The sequence below is a fragment of the Protopterus annectens genome, chromosome 16.part0 (genome assembly GCF_019279795.1).
Source record: "Protopterus annectens isolate FY-2018-M chromosome 16.part0, PAN1.0, whole genome shotgun sequence".
Classification (NCBI taxonomy): Eukaryota; Metazoa; Chordata; order Ceratodontiformes; family Protopteridae; genus Protopterus; species Protopterus annectens.
Genome location: NC_056750.1, coordinates 61,318,337 through 61,342,360, shown reverse-complemented (window position 1 = coordinate 61,342,360; position 24,024 = coordinate 61,318,337). Strand labels below are relative to the sequence as shown.

Here is a 24,024-nt window from a genome sequence, read left to right as displayed (position 1 = left end):
AAAGCATACAAATAACAACTTTCAAAAATAAATATACAATATATACATCATAATAAAGTGCAGTCAGTTTTTTATATTAAGTAATAGAGGTAAATATCATGAGAGGTCGTAGGGCAGTGGGAGCTATTGGAGAAGCAGAAGATTTAGAGACACATGATTTATACAGGGGGTTAAACCCCATGTAAAAGGCCAGGGGCCACACAACAGTTCAGGGTTGTTTTAAAGGACTTAGGGATAGTGATAGATCTGACACTTAAAGGCAGTTTATTCCAGGCATTAGCTACGGAGTAACTGCAAAGGAGTTTGCAGATATTTTTTTAGGCTTATAGACTTGCAGTAGGTGCTGTTGAGAGCTACGGAGAGTACAGTTAGGAGTGTAAGGTCAGATTACAGTAGACAGAGAGAGTCAGGATGAGATTCATGAAGGATAGAGTGTGCCATGAGAAGCTGGGTAGTAGAATTTGGTGATGAAATTCCAGCCACTGTAGGCTTTTTAGAGCAATGCAGTGGTGAGTGCGATAAGGTTGGCTGGAAGCAAATCTGGCAATTTTATTGTAGGTGAGTTCAAGCTTGGACAGAAGATTGGATTGGAGATTTGTGAGCATTGGGGCTGCAGATAGAAGTGTGGGAAGTAGGAAGGCTTGTACAAGGGAGAGTCTTTTTTATGTCTATATAACAGGCCCAGCTTTTGATGTGTCCATACGCATGTGCAGTACATATTATACAATGTTGGCCAGTAATATTCAAAAAGGAGCACACTGATTGGTCATCTCAACCAGCGTGCCTGCTGTAAATCTGAAAATATATCAATGGAAAAAAGTCCAGTCCCCCACACTTTTTTGATAAGTATTCGTCCATCCATCCTCAACCCCTTTTCCCATTTTTGCCCATGGGGTCAGTGTATCACTTCTGCAGTGACAATCATCTTGAGCCAAGGTTTGCATTGTCAGGTGGCTAGCCCTGCTGTGGTAGTTCATTCGCACCACTCACTCGCGCAAGCACTCTCACCTATGGCCAGATTAGAGTGCCCAATCCACCTACTGCACGTCTTTGGAATGTGGGAGGAAACCAGAGCACCTGGAGAAAACCTACATGACCGCAGGGAGGACATGCAAACGCCGTACAAAAGGCACCCCAGCTGAGAATCAAACCACAGAACCTCTTGCTATGAAGTGACAATGCTAACCACTGCACCTATCCCATACAAATTTTACCTTTCCTTCTTTTTTTAAATAAGTTTACAAAACCGAAGACCTCAAACGAATGAGGGAAATGGTACAGAGAAAAATAAAAGGATAATCAGGTACATCCGGAAAAACTAAGGAAATATTCCCGATTATTCTTTTTTTCTTTGTCCCATATTTCCTGAACATTAAAAGTCTCCCAGTTTTTTTCCTTAATAAAAAAAAAAGCAATGGAAATCTCTGTTAATCTGTACATATCATATGTTTATATGCCTCTTACTCTGTTGTTGCATGTTATTGCTCACATATCATATGTTTACATGCTTCTTACTCTGTTGTTGTATGTTATTGCTCACATATCATATGTTTATATGCTTCTTACTCTGTTGTTGTATGTTATTGCTCACATATCATATGTTTACATGCTTCTTACTCTGTTGTTGTATGTTATTGCTCACATATCATATGTTTATATGCTTCTTACTCTGTTGTTGTATGTTATTGCTCTGCTTTTCTATAATGCTGTTTGTGATCTATGAGCGGTTTTGAATTTTAGCTACTATTATATTAATTGCTTTCTGGAGTTTATTCTCCCCGGGCCTCTACTCAAAATGGGCTCTTTTGGCCCAGTGGACTTTCCTGGTAAACAAATGCCAACAAATAAATAAATCTTCCTTTCCCCGTTGTTTCCTTTACACAGCACTGATGTACTGTGTAAGCATGGGAACATAAGCCCCATATGCATGCACAGTACATCAAGAAAGCCCCAGGATACTGGAGAAAATGCAGAAGGGCACTACAGTGCCATTATACAAAGACATTATTTAAGAAAAGTAAGTATTTTTTTTCTTAAATAACGTCATTGTATAATAACAATAACTGACTCCGTGGTGTGATACATTAAACATTTACCCACAGTTAGCTTTATTTAATCACTCTGGCTTCACCCAAGTGACTAAACCACACCAACTGTGGGTAAATCTTCAATGCACCACACAGACGTCGTCAGTTATTGCTATATTAATTCATTTGTTTGATCACAAACTGAGGTCTGAGCTATAAAAAGTCAACAAAACGGCCATGTGTGTTTGTGTGTGTTTGTGTGTGTGTGTGTGTGTGTGTGTGTGTGTGTGTGTGTGTGTGTGTGTGTGTGTGTGTGTGTGTGCATGCGCGTGTGCACGTGTGTGTGTGTGTGTGTGTGTGTGTGTGTGTGTGTGTGTGTGTGTGTGTGTGTGTGTGTGCATGTATGTATGTCTCTCTCTCTGTAGTTTTGGGGGTTTGTACTAGCTTGTGCTGTGTGTCCTGATACTAATGAGCTAAAATACATGTTAATGGATATTATGTATTTATCCATTTGAATGTGTGTGCATATGATGACTGTTTACATCTATTAATGTCTGTGCTTCTGCATCTTATCTGTTTGTGTTTGTATATATACGTGTTTCTGTCTGTGTGAATATGTATGTGTGTGTGTAGACATTATTAAATACTTGCATGACATATTTTTGATGTAAAATGCTTCCAACAACAATTAATATCCTATACCAACTTTGAAACAATAGACAGAGGTAGCATTTTTACATCAAAATATAAAAACTGCGTGCATACTAATAATAAAGCAAATACAAAGCAATTTAACAGGAAAGCTTGACTCATCCCATACTCTGACGTTTTAGGGTAAATATTATAATAAATTTGTATGTCAACTGCATAAAGTACAGTAAACTGACTGCAATTTTTGATTCAATTAAATATTTACCCAATACTAATTTTTACTAATGGGTGTTACTGATTGCAAGGGTGATGGGTACCACTTGGCTGCTTTATACTATATGGAATATGTTTAACTTGTCTGAGTCAAGTAAGGATACATTTTGTTCATGTATCTATGTAGGTATATATCTGTTAGCTCCAGAGGCATCCCCATTTTATAGCTTGTGGCCTCATGAGAGCTAATTTACACACTGTGCCACCATATCCTGGTGATCAAATTTATAAATGCATATATTTTGAGTGTTATGATTGCGGACCCTCTGCTATGATTTTTGATGGTTGTTTTGCTATTATTCTTAAACTAAAAGTTGGAGAGATATGATAGATTCTGAGGGTGAGTAGGTATACACCCATAGAAACATGTCATCTAGACAGGGAGGACATAAACTATGAAGACTGCAAAGAATACCAGTGTCTGCTTTTCAGGTGATACTTCTGATGATATGGCAAGTGTCTCTGGTAAAAAAAAGATGTGCGAAACCTTCTGCTGTAAAATGAAATTTGCATTCCTTTTTCAGGTTAACTGACTAGTATAGTCTCTTTAAATTTAGCTCTTTAATGATCTTCATGCCTCATATAAATCATTACTGATGACCAGTGTGTGAAACACACAGGTCCAGAACATCTAAGATACTCATGGAATCAGTTTAGGTCCATAACTCTAGTACCACACATAGACATCAGCTTCAAGTGCAGAACCTTTCACTGTTGATGTTTTTAATCAAAACGTTTGCTTCTTAATATAAATAAAACCCTATCCTGTGTATTTTGTTTCATGATCATATTTTGTCTGTTCTTCAGTTTGTGTTTAAAACTTGGTATCCCACAATCCCATTGGAGTGGCTGGGGTTACATAATTATATATGCAAATCTTATGTTAATCGCCATACAGATATTTAGCCAGTTGTGCCTATTTCCATGGGCCTCTGTCCAAATTGTTCCTGATTTCAGGTTGAGAGGTATAACAGCTGCTGGGTATTATAGGTAAGTGCAACTTTTTCATTTTGAGAGATTGTCAAGTTGTAATAAGTCAGTGATTGCAGCTATTCTGTGGGTATATGTTGAGGAGGAAATGGGTACAAATTACATATTTTGTGTTCTTTCGCTGCTATGTTTTTTGACTAAACAATAGTGGTTTGTATTATTGATTTTAGTGTAATATTTTGTAGTATTGGTTTTATTTCTTAATTTCACAAGTTTCCTATTTTAACTGTGATGCGGTTAAGACAATTATTTATTCTTTTCTGGCTTATGTAAATTTCTTTTTGTTTAAAAATACATTATAATGGGTCAGTTTTTTTTGTTGATAGGTGGGATTTGGCTGAGTGTTTGCTCGTTCAGATGTATGCATATGTCTGTTCTTTGTTCACTTTCATACTAGTCCTGTCTTCTTTGAGGTCAATAGCCAGAAATGTGAGGTTAATGGTCAGGAATGTGAATGTGTATCTGTGGGTTTCTGATAAGGATCTCTGCACACATGCTATACAGTGGGATGCATTAAAGTTCCTACTGGATAACTGTTACTGGGAACAACAGAATGCACCTGAGATAGAGGACTTGTATATAAAATGACAACTATACATCAATCCTCAGTGGTCTAATTAAGTAGAGTTGTCAAAATGGTGACAACACTGAGGTCTCAAAGTTACTGAAACACTGAGTTTGCATGATACAGAACAACCTGGAGTAACAGGCAATTAGCCTTAAGTAGTGGAAGGTTAATGATGATCGACTTCTTGTGTTTGTGTAATTTTTATGTACAACTTGGCCAATGTGCTGTTACTCATGCATTAGCGTGGATATAATTACAGTCTATGTATGGTAATGCAAAGGGTTATAACTTTGCAGGCACATGGGATGAAACTGAGTACAGATAAGATTGTTGTCTTGGCAGCAAATGGAGGAAATCAGAAAAAGCTGAAAATTGAGACAGAAGGGAGAATAGCTAAACAAGTTAATAGCTTCAAATGTCTGGGAAGGATTGTTGACTTCATGTGTTGGGTTGAATTTTCAATTAAAAGTATATGGACAGTACGTTGTGATAAAACTCTTTAATTGCACTTAAAGTCCACTTGAAAGTCTTAACTTGCCTTTTTGTATCTAAGGAATTATTATTTGATAATTGCAGTAATAGTGATAGCATATGTTATCAATTGTTTCAAGCTCCAGTTGCTGTTAGCACTTTTGGTTTTACTGTTTAATAACCAGTTTCATTCATGGAAAGAAGTAATTGGGAAGGGATTTTCATTGTTTTAATAGCAGCCTGTATACAGTGAAAACAGTAAAATTACTGCAGCTGAAGCCAGTACCAACATGGCTGTATACTATGACTGGCTATAACTGAAGCTAGCAAAAACAATTTTCTGTTATGAAGCTTTCTGCCAAAACTGTGGTTTTATAAAGATGCTGGTGAGTAGGGGAAACCTGGCCAAAGGACCCAGGAAAGTTCCCTGATGTTTTTGATAAGTGCTTTGAGGTGCTTGGCATCCTTCTGACCTACCACCAAATGGCAGATGGACATTAGTTTATAATTTTATCCGAAGGATGTCACACTCAGGAGTGCATGACTCCCTTGTGCTGAACTCTGGTGTCAGTGACAGAAAAGTAATACAAGTACTTTGAGTACAGAACCCACAGCTTTTACATGGCAGATGCACCTGAAAACTATACAGCTATATCCATAAGCTCAGAACTACACAGCAATGCACAGAACTATTGTAAATGGCATCACAGACACTGAACCGGAGGCAATTGCCGACCTTTTGGCTGATACATTCAGTTCAAATTTCTTCTCTCACTCCCACCCAATAGTCCAATGGAAATGCCACATACTGCAGAAATGCCACATACCACAAACTCAAGAACAATTACTAGGAAACAGGTCATCGATGTATTTTCCAAGGCCAAAATACTGCATTGATGGGCCTCAGTAACATTCCGGAATATTTAATAAATAGAATGAAACATAAACTCTCTGGTCCACTTGAATCACTCTTCCACTGGAGCCTTCAGTTAGGTTTTGTGCCCTAGGAATAGAAGATGGCTACAGTCATTCCCCTGCACAAAGGAGGTCCAATGACTGATCTGGGTAACTACTGGCCCATAAGTCTTACCAGCCACGTATGTAAGGCCATGGAAAGGATTATCATGGACATGAAAAATGAGGACCTAGGTAACCTGCAAACTCTGAACCCATGACAGTTTGGCATTGTTAAAGGAAAGTCTATCCTATTAAATGTGAGTTTTTTGAGAGGGTCACCAAATCACTGGATGAAGGTAATACAGTTTACCTCGACCTGGCTAAGGCTGTTGGTACAATACCTCACTGAGGCATTCTAGACAAGCTCAATAAATTAAGTATAACCCCTTTTGTCACTTGACGGATAGCTAAATGGCACACTGATAGGACCCAAGAGGTCAAAACAGGTGAGGGCAACTCCACCAAGAAGCCAGTCACTAGTGGAGTCCCCCAGGGTTTGGTACTGGGCCTGCTCCTTTTTGTCATCTATTTCTCTGGAATGGAAGCAGATACTGAAAATTTATGGCTGACTGAGTTTGTAGATGATGGCAGACTGGAGCTTATCATCGACTCCCCTATAGACACTAGCATTCTTCAAGAAGGTCTATCTCTGACTAACAAATGGTGCCAAAGCCATGGTCTTAAACTCAGTGCTAAGAAATCCATAGTTGTACCCTTTGGAAAGCCAACCATCCCATCTAAATACCATGCTGATAATATGCCCCTAAGAGTCAACTCAGTGGTCAAGGATCTGGGCACGCACAGAGACAGCAGCCTTACCATTGACCACCATGTGGTGATAGTGGTGAGAAAATCCTTTTATGCTGTGCAACCTGTAAGTAAGGGTATGGTGTCTAGGTCCAAAAAGGTCAGTATCCCACTATACCCCGCCCTGATCAGACTAATTATAGAGTACAATTGCTCCCTTTGGTATGTACCTGACCAAGCATATGCAGCAACAACAGCGACCTAAGAGGTTCCATACAAAAAGAATACAAGGTGTAACAAACCTGCCTTATGCAGAGCACCTTAAATACCTTTCCCTCTACTCAGTCTCCTATAGACTGCTGAGGGGTGATCTATGCCTGACTTACAAGGCATCCACAAACCCCACACTTATGAATTTTCTATTTATTTATAACTATTCGTAACTCAAAGAGTGCCAGAAATACAAGGTCTAGGAACTTGATTTTTGTCTTTGAATTAAACAGAACATGCTGGAGAGACAAATATGTGTCTCAAAGATTGCCCCTCCTATGGAACAGGCTTCCAATCCATGTGAAGCTGAGTTCAACTATTATCCAGTTTAAGCACAACTTAGACCAGTGGATGGAGAGTAGGAAATTTACATCAGGACTGGCACCCAAGTCCCTTATGGACAGAGGTAGTTTATACAAGCCTGGCCCTTGATGTCCTACTTGGGTACAGGACATCATTATTCTTTCAAGAAAACCTGATTAGGATTAGAAGGGCCCCCCGCAGTCATTAGCCTAGTAACAAGCTATGAATAACTTAATCTATAATTCTATGAATCTGTACAGATTAGTTTTAAAGTTAAAGTGGAGGCACCTTTAAGAGAGGTCTATAAGGAAAAGTAAAAGATTTTCCCCAAGCTGGAAAGCAAGGCACTGAGATAAGGTTGTGGATACAAGTGTCTCACATGACGTTGCTTCACATAGTATAGCGAGGTAGTCACAACAGAACACAGTACAGATCCTTGTGATCTAGGAGATCTCAAGCTACAATCACTGCTGTTACACTTTGACATGATGGTGTTAAGGTGGTTAGACCAAACTATGAGGACGCCATCCCAATAGGTAATTCACATTAAAGGAGTAACACACAATCACTGTTGTTACACTTTGACATGATGGTGTTAAGATGATTAGACCACAATGTGAGGATGCCATCCCAATAGGTAATTCACATTAAAGGAGTAACACACAATCACTGTTGTTACACTTTGACATGATGGTGTTAAGGTGATTAGACCACAATGTGAGGATGCCATCCCAATAGGTAATTCGCATTAAAGGAGTAACACACAATCACTGTTGTTACACTTTGACATGATGGTGTTAAGGTGATTAGACCACAATGTGAGGATGCCATCACAATAGGTAATTCGCATTAAAGGAGTAACACACAATAATTGTTGTTACGCTTTGACATGATGGTGTTAAGGTGATTAGACCACAATGTGAGGATGCCATCGCAATAGGTAATTCACATTAAAGGAGTAACACACAATCACTGTTGTTACACTTTGACATGATGGTGTTAACGTGATTAGACCACAATGTGAGGATGCCATCCCAATAGGTAATTCGCATTAAAGGAGTAACACACAATCACTGTTGTTACACTTTGACATGATGGTGTTAAGGTGATTAGACCACAATGTGAGGATGCCATCCCAATTTGTAATTCACATTAAAGGAGTAACACACAATCACTGTTGTTACACTTTGGCATGATGGTGTTAAGGTGATTAGACCACAATGTGAGGATGCCATCACAATAGGTAATTCGCATTAAAGGAGTAACACACAATTACTGTTGTTACACTTTGACATGATGGTGTTAACGTGATTAGACCACAATGTGAGGATGCCATCGCAATAGGTAATTCGCATTAAAGGAGTAACACACAATTACTGTTGTTACACTTTGACATGATGGTGTTAATGTGATTAGACCACAATGTGAGGATGCCATCCCAATAGGTAATTCGCATTAAAGGAGTAACACACAATCACTGTTGTTACACTTTGACATGATGGTGTTAAGGTGATTAGACCACAATGTGAAGATGCCATCACAATAGGTAATTCGCATTAAAGGAGTAACACACAATCACTGTTGTTACACTTTGACATGATGGTGTTAAGATGATTAGACCACAATGTGAGGATGCCATCCCAATAGGTAATTCGCATTAAAGGAGTAACACACAATCACTGTTGTTACACTTTGACATGATGGTGTTAAGGTGATTAGACCACAATGTGAGGATGCCATCACAATAGGTAATTCACATTAAAGGAGTAACACACAAACTTTGACATGGTGTAAGGTGATTAGACCCACAAATGAGGGAGGATATCGCCATAAGGTAATTCACATTAAGGGAGTAACACACAAAAATCACTTAAAGATCTGCCGGTGACAGACACTCTAGAAATGCAGAGAAGCTCCAGTGGATGAGCTGATGACTGCAAGCTGGATGCTGGCTTAAATTCTCCTAGTGATATGCCCCTACTTGGATGGCGCAGTGGTGCAGGGGTAGTGTTGTCGCCTCACAGCAAGAGGTTCTTCGGTTTAATTCTTGGCTGGGATGCCTTCTGTGCGGAGTCCTGTCCTCCCAGCACTCCTGTGGATTTCCTCCGGGTGCTCTGGTTTCCTCCCATGTTACAAAGACGTGCATCTAGAGCATTTCTCCCTGGGCCTCCACTGAAAATTGGCTTTGTTCCAAGTTGCACTTTCCCGCTTAACAAATGTTAAATAAATAAATAAAAATGTGAACATTCTACAACAGGGCCTTACAAAAACTAATAACTGGTGCCACAAGCATGGCCACAAACTGAATGCCAAGAAATGCATCATTATCGCCTTTGGGGAAAATGTCATCCCCACTAATTATGACATTAATAACAATGTACTAAACATGCAATCAGTCGTGAGGGACTTGGGCACCCAGGTTGATAGCAACCTGACTTTTGACCACCACGTTGCCTCTGTTGTACGGAAGGCTTTCAACATGGCCCACCTCGTAAATAAGGGTATTTCATCCAGGAACAACGAAGTCATAGCATCCCTGTACTCCTCCCTTATCAGACCCATTATCGAGTACAATGCCCCCTTCAGCATGTACCTTGCCAAGCACATGCAGCAGCTGGATAGAGCACAGAGGTCCCTGACCAGGAAAATCCAGGCTCTCAAACAGCTATTCTATACAGATATGCTAAATGCTCTGTCCCTGTACTCAGTCACTCTGCTCAGAGCTTACCTGTGTTTGGAATACAAGGCCATTTCAGACCCTGCCTTGATGGAGTTGCTGCATATCTGTAAGACAAACACCATGCGCACAACCCGCCTGCAAATCCTTAACCTGATCTGTGACATTAATAGAACTTGTTGGTGGGATAGATTTGTGTCCCAAAGAGTCTCCCATCTGTGGAATAGACTCCCTCTCCATGTCAATCAGAGTATCTCTCTAGCCCTCTTTAAGAGGAACCTGAACGACTGCATGGGAAACAGAAAATACACCTCTGGGATCCCACCTGTGTCCCTGCTGGACAGGGAAAATAGGTGCTGACTTTGAGGGAACATGGGCAAAATTCTTGGCTAGGCTTATAAGGGCCTCCAGGCCAATAGCCTAGTATCATCCTATGAACCTATGAACTCGACTGGAGGGAAGACATGTAGACTCCGCACAGAAGGCGTTCCAGATGAGAACAGAACTGGAGAACCTCTTGCTGTGAGGTGACAATGCTAACCTCTGCATTTCAAAGGTATTAGCTAAATACCATCTCAAATTGCAGTTGTACTCACATGTTGTTATGTTGTGAGTACAACTGCAATTTGAGATGGTATTTAGCTAACACCTTTGAAATGTCCTATAGCCACCCCCCCTCAACTCCTTCAATAAAGCTCAGGCATGCTGAGAAAGTCAGACTGAAAACGTAAACAAAGAAGAACCAGAACAAACAATTCCTGGGACTGTCATGCTCATTTGTTCTTCCTGTGTTCTTGTTTATGCAATTACATGTCCACTATTCACTTCCATTTTTCTCCTTCATTTTGTGTCACTTTGCTATTCCCATGATTTTATCACAACTTCCAGATCTGATATAAATTTAAATCCATATAGCTGAACCTAAAATGTGCCTCAAAAAAAAAAAACTTAAGAATAAATTATTTCAAACTCCATTCTGTATCTCTTTATGACACAGTCTATATTACAAACATTAATGCAATAAGTCATGACTCATATGTAAAATAAAGACCATTTCCTCTTCACGTGCCATCATCACAACTGACTGCTGCGTTTTCTATGAAGCAGTATGCATTTACTGAGTTAACTTGTAGTCGGTACATTACAGTCCAAAACAGGAAATCATAAATAAAAAAACAGGAAAGAATAGCATGAATGCCTCTCAAGCTCTCAGAGCAAGAAATCTCAAGAAAGCCAAAAATAATGGGGGAAAGGCCCAAAAACAGACAGATTTTAAATATTGTTCCTATAAACGTTAGCTGCTAGAATAACAAGTTTTGCATTATTATGTATTTTCTTAAGGATATAAAGTCTGAAGCTCAAATGTCAGTCATTATTTACTATTATTATTTAATGATGTCAGTCTTGAACAATTTGCCAGAAAGCCACAAAGTTTAGGACAGGGCAAAAATATGGACATTCTGCAAAACTTTTTGGACAGTTGGGAGGTTTCACAGCTTGCTTTTCTTAGACTGAGTGAGAGGAGCTTTGTGGCAGTGATTGTTTAATACCAACATAAGGGAAAAGTACACAGTATTTTTAGTACGACTGTGTCACTGTATGACTGTATGTGAACTCTGAGCAGATAGGAACAATACAAATGTTACAGCCTGCATTTACCTACACTGTTAGAGAAGAAAAAGTTTATACTGCAAACTGCATGTACTGTTGACAGAATCTGTGTAACACATAACAAAAATGCTACAAGCCCTTAGTTTTAAAACTCTACAAATCCATTTCATTAACTGTAAATTGACTGTTAGATAATTAAAAGTAATACCAGAAAAGAGGTACCAGGTTATAATGTATATACCTTCAATTTCTGCAAAAGATACTTTGAACCGGGTCGCAGAAAGCCACTCAATGACATTTTCTCCACCTCCAGATTTCCTTTTTATTTTGAAGTAATTGATTACGTTGGTTTTCAGGTGATCATTTAACCAGGCGTCACTGTCAACCAAAACACAAAAGGGGAAGCTTGCCATTGTCTGCAAAGCTGGATGTGTTCTCTTCTTCATAAATATGATAAATCCACAAAGAAATGTACCATCTTCTCATAAAAATTAAAACACACTTCCTGCTTTTACCTGTCTTCTAGCTAAGTTTACATTTGATAAAAGGTTTTGGTTTCAGTTTCACACTGAGCTCAGCCTTTGAATTTTTTTAGGTGGGATTGAACTGTTTGATTAGGGTCACCAGTAAGTGTGATAACTTCTGAAAATTAACTAGTTCTTCTTCTGGCTTTTCCCATTTAGGGGTCACCACAGAAGATCACCTGTCTGCTCATTACTGGCAGTGGAGTTTTACAGTGTATTGCCAGCCCAGCACCCAACCTTCCACAGAAGGCACACACATGCACACACTCACCCCTAGGGACGATTTAGAGTGTCCAATCCACCTACAGCATGTCTTTAGGATGAGGGAGGAACCTGGAGGAAACTCACAAGACCACAGGGAGGACATGCAGACTCCACACAGAAGGCTCCCCACCTGAGAATTGAACCAGAGAATCTCTTGCTATGAGGCGGCAACACTGACCGCTGCACCACCGCAGCCAAACATTTCCTGCTTTCAGAATTTAAAAGCCCTTTTATTATAGCCCAATAAAACAAAGCTGGGATAATACAGTTGTATTTTAGCAGCACATAGTGTGCAGACTTTATTAAGGACATTATTGTCATTTCTTTTTAATGTTTTTCATTTATGTATGTGTAAGGGATGTAATCTGTGCCTGAATGAGCAGTAGTGACTGTACTGTAGTGCAAGAAGGGCCCTGATTATGCTCCAAAATTGGAAAAAAGATACAATTGTTACACATTTCTGTAATGTGAGACCTGACTGTCAACAGAGCTTTTGAAAGTGTGCAACAATTGTTACACACCCTCTAAGTGCTGTGACAGTTGGCTATAAAGGAAGGGATGTTCCTTCAAGCCTCAATGGTCCCTGAATAGCTTTCATCATGCATCAGAGAAAGTTTACAGAAATCAGTCTGGAAGTAACTTATTTAAATTAGGGTAGCGTTTAAAAACTGTCCCTGACATTTTCCTGCAATTATATTTACTTGCTGACCATGGGACAGCACTCATTAAGTGCTTTACTGGCTTTCAAAGCTGGTCAAATACTTCAACTTTTATTTTATGTAACTAGTACTATAAGGAATAGATAAAACTCCATGTACCACAAAGAGTTATGACTGGGTCTCACCGATTATAACCCATTTTTATGTGTTCCAGACTTGAGAGGTAAATTCCACATCTGAAAGACATAATAAGCAGGTTATAATCAGTGACCCAGTCATAACACTCTATTTTACTGCTTTTAATGGTGTTACACACTGAGCAGGTGAGGGAACAAATGCTGATAATGCTCGGGCAGAATATCTGACTAGCTGTCCTACACGATATAAGTAAGACAGGTACAACTGATACATGTCTGGCAGTTAGTTCAGAGGATTAAAGCTCTGACTTGATAATAAGCATCTTCCAGTAGCAAGAGTACAGAGGTTTGAATCTTTCCACCATCATCTAACTACTGTGTGACCTTGAGCAAGTCATTTAACCAGGCAGTTCTTTACAGCAACTGGGAAATTGGGCTAGGCTTCTTAATGGTCTCCTGGACTACATTCCTAGTAATGACTTAGGAACCTATAAGTGGATTTGCTTACTTATCTTAGTATATATGGACACCCATGCTAGTCATGACAAATGGAGAGAACTATGAATACTAAACCAGTAAATGGGGAGCAGCCAATAGTACTGAAGAGGAAGGCCCATGCAGCTTATACTTACAAGGCATTATGGGATGGAATAGGTGTGACAAGGCATACCAGGGGCTACATCTATACCATTATGTGAGATGTGTAACAGAAAATGTCATCTGAATACTGCAGTCTCAGAGGAAAACCAATAAGACATAGGATCCTTAAAATGGGTGCACTATAACATTTCTAATTAAATGAAAATAACATAGGAAAGACAAGCGTCTATCTCCTTTATGTACCTCTGGGATGCTGCCTGGATTTGTCAATCAGAGGGTTTATAAACACAAACAGTTGTACTTCGGTCCTGTTCCACTAAAGTGCACAGACACCTAAATATTTATAACCTAAAATCTTTAGATAAAAGAAATATAAAAATTACATGCAGATGTCTGTCTTTTTTAATAACTCCATTGCCCTGTTAACAAATGCTTTCAGTGCCATAAATGATAGGCTGTCATGTTGGTTTAATTAATACAAGCATTTTATTTTTTTACCTCACTTTCTTATATATTAGTTTTGGTATAGTAAAGACATGGGAGTGGGACAGTTCCTCAGACTGAACTCAGCGGAAGCAGGATTCTCCAAACCTCCTCACTAAACCTTTATATCACTAAAAGCATGCAACAGGGTAATATGACCCCCTTCGATGTGCAGCACGAGACAGGAAGTAACCCCCCCAATGTGCAGCAGTAGACTGGGAAGTATAAACCCCCTCAATTTGTAGCAGGAGACAGGGAAGTATAACCCCCCTCGATGTGCAGCATGAGAAAGGAAAGTATAAACCCCCTCGATGTGCAGCATGAGACAGAAAATTATAAGCCCCCCCCCCCTCAATGGGAAGCACAAGACAGGGAAGTAATACCCCCTTGATATGCAGCATGAGACAGGGAAGTATAACCCCCCCCCCTTGATGTGCAGCATGAGACAGGGAAGTATAACCTCCCTCAATGTGCAGCATGAGACAGTGAAGTATAACACCCCTCGATGAGAAGCATGCGACAGGGAAGTATAACCCCATTCCCTGTGCAGCATGAGGCAGGGAAGTATACCCCCCTCACTGTGCAGCATTAGACAAGAAGTATAACCCCCCCCTCGATGTGCAGCATGAGGCAGGGGAGTATATCCCCCTTGATGTGCAGCATGAGACAGGGAAGTATGACCCACCCCCTTCAATGTGCAGCATGAGACAGGGAAGTATAACCCAACCCCTTCGATGCGCAGCATGAGGCAGGGAAGTATAACCCACCCTCAATGTGCAGCATGAGACAGGGAAGTATAACCCCTCAAAGTGCAGCATGAGAAAGGAAAGTATAACGCCCCTCAATGTGCAACAAGAGACAGAAAAGTATAGCCCCCTTGATGTGCAGCATGAGACGGAAGTATAACCCCCCTTGATGTGTAGCATGAGACAGGGAAGTATAACCCCCCTTGATGTGCAGCATGAGACAGGGAATTATAACCTCCCTCAATGTGTAGCATGAGACAGGGAAGTATAACCCCCCTTGATGTGCAGCATGAGACAGGGAATTATAACCTCCCTCAATGTGCAGCATGAGACAGTGAAGTATAACACCCCTCGATGAGAAGCATGCGACAGGGAAGTAGAACCCCCCTCTATTTGCAGCATGAGACAGGGAAATATAACCCCCCTCCCTGTGCAGCATGAGACAGGGAAGTATAACCCCCTCACTGTGCAGCATGAGACAAGAAGTATAGCCCCCCCTCGATGTGCAGCATGAGGCAGGGGAGTATATCCCCACTTGATGTGCAGCATGAGACAGGGAAGTATAACCCACCCCCTTCGATGTGCAGCATGAGACAGGAAAGTATAACCCCCCCTCAATGTGCAGCATGAGACAGGGAAGTATAACCCCCTTGATGTGCAGCATGAGACAGGGAAGTATAACCCACCCCCTTCGATGTGCAGCATGAGACAGGGAAGTATAACCCACCCTCAATGTGCAGCATGAGACAGGGAAGTATAACCCCTCAAAGTTTTGCATGAGAAAGGAAAGTATAACTCCCCTCGATGTGCAACAAGAGACAGAAAAGTATAACCCCCCACGATGTGCAGCATGAGACAAGGAAGTATAACCCCCCTTGATGTGCAGCATGAGACAGGGAAGTATAACCCCCCTTGATGTGAAGCATGAGACAGGGAAGTATAACCTCCCCTTGATGTGCAACATGAGACAGGGAAGTATAACCCACCCCCTTCGATGTGCAGCATGAGGCAAGGAAGTATAACCCCCCTTGATGTCCAGCATGTGACACGGAAGTATAACCCCCCCTCGATGTGAAGCATGAGACAGGAAGTATAACCCCCTTCTATCCAAATTAGCAAACTGTGCTACACAGAAGTGCTTACTACTGTGTTATATTTTTTGACTTTGTGAGTGTTACAGATAGTAGTTGGATTGTATTGTGTTGTATTTAATCTTTTTTTGTTTACATTATCTCATATGCGTTGTTGAAACTGAGATACATGGGACGCACGTCAGTGAAGATAGCATAAGATGGGCTACATGTGCTGTAATTGCCTTTTGACTACATAGAGATTGATAAAGTGCATCTGATGCACGTAAAGCCCTTGTTGGTCACTGTGACTTGGGCAGAGCCTAATACGGTGAATTATACTGAATACCATATTGTGCTAGAATACTAACGTATTATGTTTGTACTAGTAAAGCAATAAGAACGGAAAAAGCAGTTAATGAATTTGATACTAAGCACATGTAAGGTAATGTAACAACTATATTCTCCTGTAATACCTGTATCTGTACAAGGGGAAACTAATGTATGAACAAATTATGAAGTGTGATATACTTGTGCAGGTAGCGTTTGATGCACATGTTAACTTAGGCCATGTCTTGCATACTGAATTAGGAATTTGCCAGTAAATGGAAGGTAATATTTGGAATGAGAACTTTTATCTAATTCTTAAAAAGTAATTTTAGTCTCCCTCTCCTTCCTAGGTTCTATTCTTGGACTCTTCCAGCTACCCCAGCCTTCGTCTTTGAAGGGCTTGCAATGCTAGAAAATTGCTGCAGTATAAATACTTTATTATAGTAGCAGCATTCACCTGTATTCTGCTGTCAAGGTTTCCATGTGCAGTACTTTTCTGTATTTCCTTTTGTAACCAAGGAGTTTAATCCGTTATAGCCTCCCCGGGAACCAGCAGCACTAGTATCTCTATTGTCACTTTACTGTAAAGTTAGCCTGAACATAGTTTACAGCACATAACCTGCAACTTTAAATAATTAAAATCCTTACCCTAGCAGACTTTGTGCCTGTTCTTACATAAACAGCACATACTGATTGGCTCTGTAGTACTGCAGTTGGGTTGTCCCCGCTCCATTTAGCTCGCTCCGCTCGGCTCACTCCGCTCCCCTACCCTACCCCCAATTTCCACCCACCCCAACATCATCTACATTTATTCATACTCACTGTCTCCTGATTACTCTCCTCTACCAATCAGATTTCTCTGTGTTGTCTATCACTCCTCCTAACCACTTCCTGTCCCACGCTTTCTTTTTCTACATCACATCACACTCTCTGTAACTAACCCTATACTCCACCTTTTCCAATTATACCCCAATATGCTTATCTTTCTGTCATCACTCCTACTATCACTCACATCCCTAACATACATTGCATCCTTGCAAACTGCCATCCCCATACACATTACTTCCTATCATACTACACATACTTTAACACCTACTAAAACCCAAATTACCTTTCCTGTCTGTGCTACACTATTTAAGGATAACATTATTCTGTACACTAACAAGTCCCAATTACCAATCCTTTTTATAAAAAGGTCCTTATATAGCCATCACTAAGATAGCACACATTATTGAACACATTCTAGTACTTAGCATAATACTCCTTTTAGCAGGAGATATACACCCAAACCCTGGACCAAGTCAATCTATTCCACCAAAAATAATTCAATCTGACCTACTGATCATAAATATTAATGCTAGAAGTATTTCTAACAAACTCCCTGACCTACATGCACTTATTTCATACCACACCCCTGATGTACTTACTATTTCAGAGACCTGGCTAAAACCCACCAAATACTGAAGTCCTTCCACCAGGATACAATATCTTAAGCATAGACAGAATTGGTAGGAAAGGAGATGGAGTTGCAATTCTATTCAAAAACTCACTTAATCTCCAGCTACTCCAAGTCCCCATACCCACATTTCAAAATGCTGAAATCATAGGTGCTAACCTATCTTTAAACAATGACAAAAAATCAACATCCTCTGTAGCTACATCCCTCCAGGAAATAACTCTCTCACCATAGAAGAAATTCTTCAATGGCTTAGCCAAAACTTTCCTCAAGAGACTATTTTACTAGGAGACCTAAATACTGACTGGCTAACCTAAAACTCCAATAACCCCACCAATCAAATAAATCTCTACAGCTTTACTCAACTTATTCAGGAACCCACCAGGATAGACAAAAAAATCTCAAAGACAATCTATATTGACTGGACATTAGTGAACAGCCCCAAACATTACTACCACACAGGATTACTACTAGATGGACTTAGCGACCATCTCCCTACTTTTCTCCTAAGGAAACGAACCAACACTCCTAAACCCATAATCTATAGACAGGTCAGGAATGTTAAACATTTAAATCCACAGCACCTAAATGATATTTTAAAATAATGTAACTGGGAACCTCTAAGAACCTTAGACCTAGACCAGGCAGTAGACTATTTCAACAATACATTTACCACTGTTTTAAATTCAATCATTCAATCGCACCAATCAGAAAATTAGAGCAAAGGCAAACTATGCTCCATGGCTAACTAGGGACACAAGAGCCTTACTTAAATCTAGAGACAAGGCCTGGAGGCAATGGAAAAAAGACAACTCTGACTTTACCAAACAACACTATAGACAACTTAGGAATCTAACCAAAAAACAAACTAAACTAGATAAACAAAATTATTTCCTTGGTCTGCAAAATAAACATTCAAAAAAAACCCCAAAAAATTCTGGCACCATCAACTCTTTGTTAAAACCTGGTAAAATAACCACCCCTACCCCTACATCCCCCGATAGCAATAACAACAGCATAGCTTCACAACTCAACCATCACTTCATAAACTCAGTTAACATGCTATCCTCCCAACTATCCAAAACTAACAACCTACCTACCACTACAAAGTGTAACTCACCATGTAACTCAACCAAATACCCAAGCAACATACCTTCCTTTGTCTTCTCACCTGTTCCTACAAACAAAATGAAAAAACTTCTCCTTAAATTAAAATCTACCACTCTTGCAGCAGATGATATACCTGCTAACTTCTTAAAAATAGCAGCTGACTCTGTATCCTACCCTGTATCTATCCTTATCAATCGATCAATTCAAGAAGCTTATGTACCTTACTTATGGAAAATCTCATACATTATACCATTACATAAAGGTGGCAACTCATATGATTTTTCCAACTATCGACCTATAGTCATACTTTCTCCCTTATCTAAACTTCTAGAAAAATGTGTTCATTTCCAGGTTATGGAATTCCTGAGCTCACATAACCTTCTCTCCCCCTTTCAACATGGCTTCCGCCCACACCATAGCACCAGTACTGCTCTTCTCTCTTTTTCCAATGAGGTAAATCTACGCTGGAATAATAATAACTTTGTATCTGCCATCTTCTTAGACCTTTCCAAAGCTTTTGACATGGTATCTCATCCCTTATTACTAGACACTCTCTCCTCCGTATCCTTTGACTCTCCCAAAATCTCCTGGTTTAAAAGCTATTTATCTGATAGACAGCAAGCTGTTCAATGGCAAGCTGAGCTATCACCCCTTTTACCCACCACCATAGGTGTACCTCAAGGGTCAATACTTGGCCCACTACTTTTCTCCATTTTCACAAATAACCTATGCACCTCCACCAAACAAGCCACATTAGTACAGTACGCAGATGATTCTACACTTATCTGCACTGCTCCATCTTCTACCTCCCTACAGCACATCTGCACTGCTCCATCTCCTACCTCCCTACAGCACATAGCCCAAGAATCATTTTCTTCTGTAGAAAGTTGGATCACTGACATCCAACTCATTCTCAACCCTAAGAAAACAAAACTTCTCTTATTTGCTCCTAAAAATCCAAATCTTCTCCCCTAAACTTCTCTATCACTTCTAGAGATGGCACTGTAATCTCCCCTTCAACCCATACAAAACTCTTAGGGGTAGAAATAGAAAAAAACCTGTTCTTTGATACACACATAGCTCAAACTATCCAAAAGGTCCACAAAAAACTGGGTACTCTATATAGACACAAAAACTTTCTCACTGATAAAGCAAGAATCACCCTAGCCCAAACACACCTCTTGTCCACACTTAACTATGCAGCGCCTATCCTAACCCATATTAGAAAACCTGATCTGGCTAAATTTGAGGTATGCTACAACAAAATTGCCAAATTTGCTAACAACTCCCCATTTAGAACTCATCACTGCCAGGCACTAAGAGACCTTCAATGGCTTGAATTCTCTCAATTGTTAATCTACCAGCAGCTAACCTGTGCTTTTAACATCCTAAATTTCCCAAACAAAACTCCAGTACTAAAACAACTACTAACCCAACACTCCACAAGCTGCCTACTTCGGTCTTCCAATAAACCACCCCTCAGTATTACCACTGCCAATAATACTGCTGGCAAAGCTCTATACTCCCACAAAATAGCCAAAAACTGGAACAATCTCCCCCTCACCATAACCTCCACAAAAACAACCAGTCAATTCAAAAAGCTACTCAAATCTCATCTTAAGAAAACATGGATCTGCCCATGTATTACATGACAACCCATATTCCACCTACTGGCACTCCTCCATATTTCTGCATATACTTTTGTAATGATGGTATGTTTTGGAAACTGTTGCAATGACTGTATATACTTTATTTTTAACTATTGTGTATGCCACTACCTTTAGATAAATTATACTTTGTAAAATTAATGTGCATGACACTACCTAGGATAATTTTATATCTATGACTTATGTCACTTGTTAACATGTAACCTGTGGAGCTTTTCTCCCCGGGACTCCACTGAAAATGGACCTGGTCCAGTTGGATTATCCCGGTTAACAAATGTAAAATAAAATAAAATAAAAATTAAAAAAAAAATGTGCAGAATGAGACAGGGAAGTATAACCCCCTTGATGTGCAGCATGAGACAGGGAAGTATAACCCACCCCCTTCGATGTGCAGCAAGAGACAGGGAAGTATAACCCCCTCAATGTGCAGCATGAGACAGAGAAGTATAATCTACCTCGATGAGAAGCATGCGACAGGGAAGTATAACCCCCCCTGATGTGCAGCATGTGACAGGGAAGTATAACCTCCCTCAATGTGCAGCATGAGACAAGGAAGTATAACCCCCCTCTATTTGCAGCATGAGACAGGGAAGTATAGGTTCATAGGTTCGTAGGTTGGTACTAGGCTATCGGCCCTAAGGCCTATGCAAGCCTAGCCATAACAATTCCCTGGAAATTTCTTCCCACAATATTTAGTTCTCTGGGCCCCTGTCTAGCAGAGCGACTGACATGATCCCCGGGGTGAATTTCCTATCTCCCATCCAATCATCAAGGTTCCTTTTGAAGAGGGCCAATGAGGCGCTCTGCTTGACATGTATGGGCAGTCTATTCCAGAGTATGGGGAATCTCTGGGTCAGGAACCTATCCCTCCAGCATGTTTTGTTCATTGTGATGATAAGGTTTAGATCCCTGGAGCGTGTGGCTCTGAGGGATTGGGATTTCTTTAAGTGGAGCATGTCCAACAGCTCAGGGTTTGACATGGTCTTGTATGTTAAGCAGAGATCGCCTCTGAGTAGACGATATGCCACAGAGTACAGGGAAGTATAACCCCCTCGATGTGAAGCATGAGACAGGAAAGTATAACCCCCCTTTCATGTGCAGCACGAGACAGGGAAGTATAACCCCCCCCCTTGATGTGCAGCATGAGACTGGGAAGTATAACCCCCCATCGCTGTGCAGCACGAGATAGTCAAGTATAACCCCCCCTCGATGTGAAGCATGAGACAGGAAGTATATCCCCCCTCGCTGTGCAGCATGAGACAGGGAAGTATAACCCCCCTCAATGTGAAGCACAAGACAGGAAGTATAACCCCCCCTTGATATGCAGCATGAGACAGGGAAGTATAACCCCCTCTATTTGCAACATGAGACAGGGAAGTATAACCCCCCCTCGCTGTGCAGCATGAGACATGAAGTATAACCCCCCTCAATGTGCAGCATGAGACAGAGAAGTATAACCCCCTTGATGTGCAGCATGAGACAGGGAAGTAGAACCCCCCTTGATGTGCAGCATGTGACAGGGAAGTATAGCCCCCCCCCCGATGTGCAGCATGAGTCAGGGAAGTATAACCCCCCCTCAATGTGCAACATGAGACAGGGAAGTATAACCCCCCTCAATGTGCAGCATGAGACAGGGAAGTATAACCCCCCTCAATGTGCAGCATGAGACAGGGAAGTATAACCCCCCTCTATTTGCAGCATGACACAGGGAAGTATAGGTTCATAGGTTGGTACTAGGCTATCGGCCCTAAGGCCTATACAAGCCTAGCCATAACAATTCCATGGAAATTTCTTTCCACAATATTTACTTCTCTGGGCCCCTGTCTAGCAGTGCGACTGACATGATCCCCGGGGTGAATTTCCTATCTCCCATCCAATCATCAATGTTCCTTTTGAAGAGGGCCAATGAGGCGCTCTGCTTGACACGTATGGGCAGTTTATTCCAGAGTATGGGGAGTCTCTGGGTCAGGAGCCTATCCCTCCAGCATGTTTTGTTCATTGTGGTGATAAGGTTTAGATCCCTGGAGTGTGTGGCTCTGAGGGATTGGGATTTCTTTAAGTGGAGCATGTTCAACAGCTCAGGGTTTGACATGGCCTTGTATGTTAAGCAGAGATCACCTCTGAGTAGACGATATGCCACAGAGTACAGGGAAGTATAACCCCCCTCGATGTGAGGCATGAGACAGGAAAGTATAACCCCCCCGTTGATGTGCAGCATGAGACAGGGAAGTATAACCCTCCCTTGATGTGCAGCATGAGACAGGGAAGTATAACCCCCCCCTCGCTGTGCAGCATGAGACAGGGAAGTATAACCCCCCTCGATGTGAAGCACAAGACAGGAAGTATAACTCCCCCCCTCGATATGTAGCATGAGACAGGGAAGTATACCCCTCTCTATTTGCAGCATGAGACAGGGAAGTATAACCCCCCTCGCTGTGCAGCATGAGACAGAGAAGTATAACCCCCCCCTCAATGTGCAGCATGAGACAGGGAAGTATAACCCCCCATGATGTGCAGCATGAGACAGGGAAGTATAACCCCCCCCCTCAATGTGCAGCATGAGACAGGGAAGTATAACCCCCCCTTGATGTGCAGCATGTGAAAGGGAAGTATAGCCCCCCCCCGATGTGCAGCGTGAGACAGGGAAGTATAACCCCCTTCTTTGATGTGCAGCATGAGACAGGGAAGTATAACCACCCTCACTGTGCAGCATGAGACAGGGAAGTATAACCCCCCTCGATGCAAAGCATAAGACAGGAAAGTATAACCCCCCCTTGATGTGCAGCATGAGACAGAGAAGTATAACCCCCCCCCCCTTGATGTGCAGCATGAGACTGGGAAGTATAACCCTCCATCGCTGTGCAGCACGAGATAGTCAAGTATAACCCCTCCCCCCCACGATATGAAACATGAGACAGGAAGTATAACCCCCCGATATGCAGCATGAGACAGGGAAGTATAACCCCCTCGATGTGCAGCATGAGACAGGGAAGTATAACTCCCCCCTTGATGTACAGGATGTGACAGGGAAGTATAACCCCCCCCAATGTGCAGCATGAGACAGGGAAGTAAACCCCCCCTCTATTTGTAGCATGAGACAGGGAAGTATAACCCCCCTTGATGTGCAGCACGAGACAGGAAGTATAACCCCCCCTCGATGTGCAGCAAGAGACAGGGAATTATACCCCCCTTTATGTGAAGCATGAGACAGAAAGTATAACCCCCCGATATGCAGCATGAGACAGGGAAGTATAACCCACCCCCTTCGATGTGCAGCATGAGACAAGGAAGTATAACCCCTCAATGTGCAGCATGAGACAGGGAAGTAAACCCCCCTCTATTTGTAGCATGAGACAGGGAAGTATAACCCCCATTTGATGTGCAGCATGAGACAGGAAGTATAACCCCCCCTCGATGTGCAGCAAGAGACAGG

The 24,024-nt window shown here is 41.3% G+C and overlaps 1 protein-coding gene across 1 annotated transcript in view; it reads right to left on the bottom strand.

Annotated features, from left to right (window-relative positions):
- Positions 1–12,037, bottom strand: part of LOC122790510 (protein mono-ADP-ribosyltransferase PARP14-like) — an 897,392-nt gene extending 885,355 nt beyond the window's left edge. Inside the window, exon 1 of the mRNA XM_044058061.1 lies at positions 11,787–12,037. Within this exon, the coding sequence (XP_043913996.1) occupies positions 11,787–11,991 (205 nt within the window). The 5' untranslated portion in view covers positions 11,992–12,037. The remainder of the gene's footprint in view (positions 1–11,786) is intronic.
- Positions 12,038–24,024: the final 11,987 nt, after the last annotated feature.